The sequence below is a fragment of the Callorhinus ursinus genome, unplaced genomic scaffold, assembly GCF_003265705.2.
Source record: "Callorhinus ursinus isolate GAN/ISIS: 27379988/994484 unplaced genomic scaffold, GSC_fseal_2.0 scaffold74, whole genome shotgun sequence".
In the NCBI taxonomy this organism is placed as follows: domain Eukaryota; kingdom Metazoa; phylum Chordata; class Mammalia; order Carnivora; family Otariidae; genus Callorhinus; species Callorhinus ursinus.
The window spans coordinates 5578301-5586696 of NW_027397136.1; the positions used below are offsets into that span (position 1 = coordinate 5578301).

Consider the following 8396-nt stretch of genomic DNA (forward strand, 5'->3'; position numbering starts at 1 on the left):
TCCAGTCCCCCAAATGCTGAAAAATACAAGAAAGCTCTTTTATTTATGATGGGAAATAAACTCTATTCAAGTTTCCTTAAGAAGTTATACATTTCAATATATATATTTAAAGTTTTTAAAATAATCATACAAAGTGAACTGTACAGAGGGAACATAGAATTATACCTAGAACATTTAAGAAATATGTTACCTAAAAAACCTAGGAAGAAAGGACAAAACAATGAACTAAAATACACTGAGCCAGGATCTGCTTCTGAATTGAATACATTTGTATCTTGATTATTCTTTTTGTTATGCCTTGAAGCAAGAATCCTGTAAGAGCATTACTTATGATATAATAGAATTTTAAGAAAAAGTAAATATCCTGAAGCACTTTACCCATGCTGAAGTATGAAAGAAATCTAAAATAGCCATGGCTGGGTATGTGTGTTGCTTGGCTACTAGAATACCAGGGCTAAATTTTTTGTTTTTCTGTAATTCCTTTCTCTGTAAGAATGGTATTAAAGGGGAAATTTAATGAAGTAAATATGGTAATGTTAACTTACCTCTTTTAATACCACTATATGAATTGATTCGATTATCTACTAGTAAAACCAGGCCACACAGAGACGTGGAATAAAGTGACAGGGCAGTCTGGAGTCGATGGAGCTTCACACCACTTCGATGATTTCTTTTGTGCTTACAGAAGTCCAGCATATCTGCTCTCAGCAATCTCAAATTATGCATGGTCTTCAACTGGGCTCCTGCAGGGTGGGCAACAGTCCCAGAAAGAAACTCAGACAGCTGCAAAAATCCACTATAACAGGATGCAAATCTCTATGGCAAGAATTCAGATAAATCTGTGCTACAAATAATTAGAAATAGGCCTTGCAATTTCCCATTCTGATAACTATTCAGATTTAACCTTTCTAGTATTAAAAAATAAATATTAGCTAAAACAGAAAATGTGTAGCCAACAAACTCTAGAAGCAGGACATAATTTTTTTTTAATTTAAATTTTAGTTAGTTAACACACAGTACAATATTGGTTTCTGGGGTAGAATTCAGTGACAAACAATTCAGTGCAGAATTCACTTACATACAACACCCAGTGCTCATCACAACAAGTACCCTCCTTAATCCCCACCCCCCTATCTAGCCCATCTCCCACTCCCCTCCCTCCATCAACCACCAGTTTGTTCTCTATTGTTAAGAGTCTCTTATGGCTTCCCTCTCTCCTTTTTTACTCCCCCCCCTTGCCATATGTTCATCTGTTTTCTTTCCTAAATTCCACATTATGACTGAGATCATATAGTATTTGTCTTTCTCTGACTGATTTATTTCAATTAGTATAATACGCTCTAGCTCCATCCATGTTGTTGCAGATGGCAAGATTTTTTTTTTTTTTGATGGCTGAGTAATATCCCACTGTACATATATCTACCACATCTTCTTTATCCATTCACCGGTTGATGGACATTTGGGCTCTCTCCATAGTTTGACTATTGTTGATAGTGCTGCTATAAACATTGAGGTGCATGTACCCCTTCGAATCTGTATTTTTGTATCCTTTGGGTAAATACCTAGTAGTGCAATTGCTAGATTGTGGGGTAGTTCTATTTTTAACTTTTTGAGGAACCTCCAAACTGTTCTCCAGAGTGGCTGCATCAGTTTGCACTCCCACCAACAGCGCAAGAGGGTTCACCTTTCTTGGCATCCTCACCTTTCTTGTGTTGTTAATTTTAGTCACTCTGACAGGGGTGAAGTGGTATCTCATTGTGGTATGGATTTGTATTTCCTTGATGCCGAGTGATGTTGAGCATCTTTTCATGTGTCTATAAGCCATTTGGATGTCTTCTTTGGAAAAGTGCCTATTCATGTCTTCTGCCCATTTCTTGACTGGATTATTATGTTTTTTGGGTGTTGAGTTTGATAAGTTCTTTAAAGATTTTGGATACTAACCCTTTATCGGATACGTTGTTTACAAATATTTTCTCCCATTCCGTAGGCTGCCTGTTTGTTTTGTTGACTGTCTTCTTTGCTGTGCAGAAGCTTTTTATCTTGATGAAGTCCCAAAAGTTCATTTTTGTTTCACTAGCCTTTGGAGATGTATCTTGAAAGAAGTTGCTGTGGCTGATGTCAAAGAGGTTACTGCCTATGTTCTCCTCTAGAATTTTGATGGTTTCCTGTCTTACATTCAGGTCCTTCATCCATTTTGAATTTATTTTTGTGTATGGTTTAAGAAAGTGGTCCAGTTTCATTCTTCTGCATGTTGCTGGGAGCAGGACATAATTTATAATTAAAAACAACATGGGTACATTGTACTCATATGCTAGGGATTTTTCTCTTACAGCATAAAAAAAGCTTCCCAAGTTATAATAAATTATGCCTGCAAAAAATGAAGCCACTTACCTAAGTGAATGGTAAAACTTTCTTCCAACTTTCTCTGCTCCTCATAAATCCTTCCATTTGCTTCTACAGATTCTCTGAACTGACTTGGTTGAACTTTAATTTCCTCACTGAAATTAATAAAATTATTCATATGCTTTTTTGGTCTTTTTGTCAGGAACTTTTCTTGAAGGAAAGAAAGCTTTATAATGAAATGAGACAAAATGAAAGTTGAGAGTACCACTTAATTTATTCCTAAGCTACTCCTTAATCCATGGTAATAAGGAAGAATCATGAACATCAGAAGTTCTTAAAATTCCTACTTGTTTTTTGATTTCCTTACAGTAAGTATTGCATATTATTCTTTGCAGTCATTAGAATATCAACTCATGTGGCCTAAGAGAATGATTAAATGAATTGATTAACTTACTAAAATGGCATATTTAAAATGGCATATTTAAAAAAAATATAATATATCCTACATCAAGGCTGGCTCTAGGAAAAACTAAAAAAATAGGTGAAGTGATAGAAATAAAAATTAAGAGGTCAAATAAAAGGAATAATGAAAAAGATGAAATTCATTTTGATGTATTCACATCTTCTATTTTTTTTTTAATCTTTTCCTGCTTTTTTCACTGCCAACATTCTCCTCCCATTCAAAGACTTCTCCCTTTGCTCTACTCTGTTCTTGTTTATTTGCTGAAAAGGTTTCTGTGGAGGCACTGTACAACTGTAAAACTGTAAATTCAAATTTCATGGTATGCTGCAGATGATATAAGTCTATAATAGTCATTTTGGACCATATGTTTGGGGTTATTCCAAAGAGTCTCATTAGTCTCACTAACTTCATTAGTATATATGGCAAATTTAAACCTAAAAATAAATTTATATTAATAAAACATCCTCATTGTAGGATGTGAAAAGCCACAAGAGATTGTTGCTCCTTCTCTAACAATAAGAAAAAGCCAGATAGTCTATAAAATCCTTTCTGAAACTTGAGGTAACATGACAACCAAGTAAACTCAATTCTAAAATGCAACACACCCCTCCAAGGGCAGACAGGAGACACAGTTTTCATTTTTGGCAGAGCATGGTAGAAATGAGTTGCTGTAATGTAAAGAGGTAAAAAGAAATCGCTAAAATTTTAATGAATTCTTAAAGGCCAAGTGTGGACTAGCATGTAAATTTAGAATAGCTATGAGCTTCAGGCACGAGGGAAGTTTGCATGTACTTGCAAACTCTTTTCCACTGGTCTCCACCAGGTGTTTCCAAGAAAACACTGGAGGCAGTCCAGGAGACAAGGGAGCCCCTTGAGTGGCACAGGTAGAAATGCTGAGAATGCTCCAAACCCAAGCTCTAGATATACAGGGCTTGCCCAAGACTGAAGCTGGACAAAGACAACAGAGACCTGTCCCCCACCTCCAACTATGAATCTAGCACCAAGTCACAAACAACAGTCTATTCCTCAGGGATAGAGCAACAGCAGAGAGAAAGACCTCATGCTGTGGCGCAGGCCTGCAAAGACTCCTGAAAGTGAGGATGGAACAGAATGACAGGAAAAAACCCTCTAGAACCTAAAGCCCCATTCTAAATACAAAGTGGCAGCAGCTTACTACAGTAGAAAATGAAGCCTGTGGTATCACTGAAGGAACAAAAACCAAACTCAGCTCAACTACTGACTAGGGTGGTATGACCTTCACATTAATGGCCTGTTCATTTCTGGACATAAATATTATTTACCTTAGTCTCTTCTAATACACACAACAACCAGCATTTATCTTTTAAAAAAGAGAGATCCAAAAAAGCAAGCAAAAGAAACAAACAACCCATTGTCAAGAGATAAAGCAATCAACAGACACAGACTGAGAGATGACCCTGATACTGGACATAAAAGAAAAAGACTTTCACATAATGATGATCAATATGCTAAAAGATCTATTGGAAAACAATACACAAGGACACATAAGGAATTTAAGCAAAGAGAGAAAGGAAATTAAAGTACTAGAAATAAAAATATGATATCAAATTGATGATCACAAATATCAACTCCTTTGACAGGGTCATGAGCAGACCACCAACTCATTTTATGATACCACCATTACCCTGATGCCAAAGCCAAATGAAGATATCATAAGAAAAACAAAAATATACACCATCATATATATATGTTTATTCATTATTTTATAGTAGACATATTCACTTATATATAATATATATGAAATAATACATCATGACTTATGCATATAAATCTTAACTATAAAATTTCTAGAATACTACTGGGTAATAAAAAGAAAAGAACTATTCATAAATGAAACAACACGAATAAAAAGCATTATGATAAGTGAAAGAAGCAAGACACAAACTGCTACATAACAGTTTGATTCTATTAATAAGACATTCTGAAAAAAATCAAAACTTCAGGGACAGAAATCAGAGCAGGTTGCCAAGAGCTGGGAAAGAGAAAGGAATAAGCTATAAAGGTATAAAAGTGAAATGCTATATCTTGATTGCAATGATGATTTCATGACAGTTAAGTTTGTCAAAACTCATCAAAATGTAAACCTAAAAGAGGTAAATTTTAATTTGCATAATTTACCCTTCAGTACGCCTGACGTTTTTTTTTAAAAAAAGCAAAAATAATGGCTAAAAATAAAATGCCACTTTTATCAACTCCTTATAGGAGTTCTACACGGAGTTGAGTTGAAAACAAGTTTCTGCTGCCCAAGGAAACTGCTATTAAAAGAAAAGCAAAACTGACAAAGTCACAGTAAAAACATTCTTTCCTAGGAATACTTAGTTTGTAAAAGCAGCATCAGCCAGAGGCCAATATGTACACAATAGAATTGTTTCTATAGACTGAATTTCTGAAACTATAGCAGCAAAGCGAGAGATAATGTTTATAACAAGGGGCTTTCTCAGCTTCCTAAAATCAATGACTCTCCACATTTCCTTTTTTTTTTAAGTTCAATTAGCCACCATATAGTACATCATTAGTTTTTGATATAGTATTCAATGATTCATTAGTTGCGTATAACACCCAGTGCTCATCAGATCATGTGTCCTCCTTAATCCCCATCACCAGACTCTCCACATTTCTGACCAAAACATACAGTATATACTTTACATTCTGGCTTAATAGACACATTTATTTATAGAAAGCTTCATGTATGATGTGCTCTCATATTTTTTCCTTATTCTACTCTGCCATACTCTGTTCCATTCCACTGCATTCCATTTCATTTTATTGCCATTTTTAAAATTTATTTAATTTTTTAAAAAGATTTTATTTATTTATTTGACAGAGAGAGACACAGCAAGAGAGGGAATACAAGCAGGGGGAGTGGGAGAGGGAGAAGCAGGCTTCCTGCGGAGCAGGGAGCCTGACAAGGGGCTTGATCCCAGCACCCTGGGATGACCTGAGCCGAAGGCAGTCGCTTAACGACTGAGCCACCCAGGTGCCCCTTTATTGTGATTTTTAAAGGTCTGACTGGAAAGTAAAGAATCTAGAATGGTCCTGGCAGACTGCAACCAGCAGTGTGAGAAACACCATTACAGATTATAGGATACAGATGTTCCCAACCCTTCTTTCTGCCCACCTCTCCCTTTGTATTGTGCTCATTATTTTTAAAAATTTTTTGTTCATTATTTTTATTTGAAATGAGTTGTCAAATATGTTTGTGTCAAGGATGTTACCCCATTTCTAATCATAAAAAATTGTTTAAATATTTTTAAGGTGTTGTCTTGGGAAAATAAGGCAAATGACAGATTATAATATTTGGATAAGAGGTGATAGAGATGAGATATCAGGTAAACAGCTACATGGTAATTCATCCATCTGCCTATTTGTCCACCCATCCTATAAATATTAATTGAGCATGTCTTATGTGCCAGTGTGAAGAGGTAGACACTTGGCAAGGATCTGGGTATAACAGTAGAAAAAACACACATGGGTTTTGTCTCCAAGGCAAGACTAGAGGGGAGACTGACATTACACAAATAAAATGCTATTTCTAAATGTTTGGAGCAGATTCCAGGCAACTGCTGGAAACAGGATTATCATACTGTACTAAGTACATTTCCAGTTGAATAAACTTGAAGATTTGAAAGAAAGAAATTCTCAAACATATGAGTATACAACCAGGAAAAAACATAAGCACTGTCAAGCTCTAGGGCAACATATGAAATATAATGCATTTAGGCCATCAGGTACTGTACAAGTTATGAATTACAGAAGTCTTCTATACTCCTTTACTTTCTTTTTTTTTATTAAGTTCAATTAGCCAGCATATAGTACATCATTAGTTTTTGATGTAGTGTTCAATGATTCATTAGTGGCGTATATACTCCTTTTCTACCCTGCACATGCTTCTATGACTTTACATATCATTCTACACAGTATTATTTTATTTATAGGTCAGTCTCTCTAGAATATAAGCTCCACATGCATAGGAATCTTCTTTGATTTTTTGCTTAGAGAGTGCTTGGCATTTAAGATGCATTCAACCAATGCTTATTGCACTGAACAGAAACCAATTTAAAACAAACAAGAGATTGTACTTGGGCTACTTAGATATACACACCTAAGAGATTTATAGCTAAGTTCTAAGGGGGTAAATCACTATTTTAAGGCAACCAATTAACCCCCCTCCCAAATAATCCACACAAATCCAGATAATACCAAAGGTGTTAGAAGTATAAAATTATCTTGAACTGTCACTGGTAACTTAAAAATAGCTACAACTCTGGGTGGAGCAAGATGGCGGAGGAGTAGGAGACCTGGATTTCGTCTGGTCTCAAGAATTCAGCTAAATAGGGATCAAACCATTCTGAACACCTACGAACTCAACAGGAGATCGAAGAAGAGAGTAGCAACAACTCTCTGAACAGAGAAGCGACCACTTATTGGAAAGTAGGACGTGCGGAGAAGTGAATCCGAGGCGATATTCAGGAGGATAGACGGCGGGGGAGGAGGCCTCCGCCGGCCGCTTCTGGCAAGTGCTAGAGCCGCGGAGCACAAAATCGGAACTTTTAGAAGTCGGCTCCGCTGAGGGACGTTGCTGCAGTGGCTAAGCGGGAGGTGAAAACCTCGCGGGACAGTGTGGACTCAGGACCCTCGGGGTCACAGAAAGACCGGGGGTGCCTGAGTGTGGCAGAGCTCCCAGGTATCGGAGCGGGGAAGCCGGCTGCAGAGACGGAGCTGAGGCGCGGGCTCTCAGCTCGGGGTTGCCATAAACTGTGATCCGCGGCCCAGTTGGGCCACTGTGCCTCCAGCAAGGACCCAACAAGTGGCATATCCGGGGAAACTCCTCTTCCTCCCCTGGGAAGAGCGGCGCAGGAGCGCACCACAGGGATGTGCTGGGTTTGGAGACTCCACACGGGGTCAGGTGCCAGAGACAGAAACGCTCGGTCACAGGCCGGGTGAGCACAGAGTGTGGCCAGAGACCGGGGAGACGGGAGTGATTGACTGCTTTTCTCTGGGGGCGCACTGAGGAGTGGGGCCCCGAGTTCTCAGCTCCTCTGGGCAGAGAGTGGGAGGCCACCATTTTCGCCCTGGTCCTCCAAAGCTATACCGAGAGCTTGCAGGGAACAAAAGCTCCTGAGAGCAAACCCGAGCAGCTTGCTTAGCCCGGACCGACAAGGGCGGGGCAATTCTGCCTCCGGCAAAGACATTTGGGAACCACGGCAACAGGCCCCTCCCCCAGAAGATCATCACGAACAGCCAGCAAGCCAAGACCAAGTTTACCGATAGAGAATGGGAGAATTCCATTCCAAAATGGGGGCACTAACTGCTAGGATAAATGAGGCTAGGGGAATACTGCACATAGAATTCATGGCTTTTTTACCATGATTCATTAGTTTTTCAAAGTTAAGTTTTTTAACTGTTTTGTTTTTTTTTTTTTTGAATTTTTCATTTTCCCTTTTTCAACCAACATCTTATCAATCCCTTTCTTAAAAAAACATTTTTTATTTTTCATTTTTAGAGTCATATTTTATCCCTTCATAGTAGTTACCCTTATTTTTGGCATATA

At 37.9% G+C, this 8396-nt stretch overlaps 1 protein-coding gene across 2 annotated transcripts in view; it reads right to left on the reverse strand.

The window, feature by feature from the left end:
• The window catches only part of FERRY3 (FERRY endosomal RAB5 effector complex subunit 3), a 56713-nt gene that overhangs the window by 24896 nt on the left and 23421 nt on the right, over positions 1-8396 (reverse strand). For both annotated transcript variants that reach the window (XM_025851989.2, XM_025851990.2), the window contains 2 exons: positions 2392-2498; positions 546-743 (listed from right to left, as the gene is read on the reverse strand). In XM_025851989.2, the coding sequence (XP_025707774.1) occupies positions 546-743; positions 2392-2498 (305 nt within the window). The remainder of the gene's footprint in view (positions 1-545; positions 744-2391; positions 2499-8396) is intronic.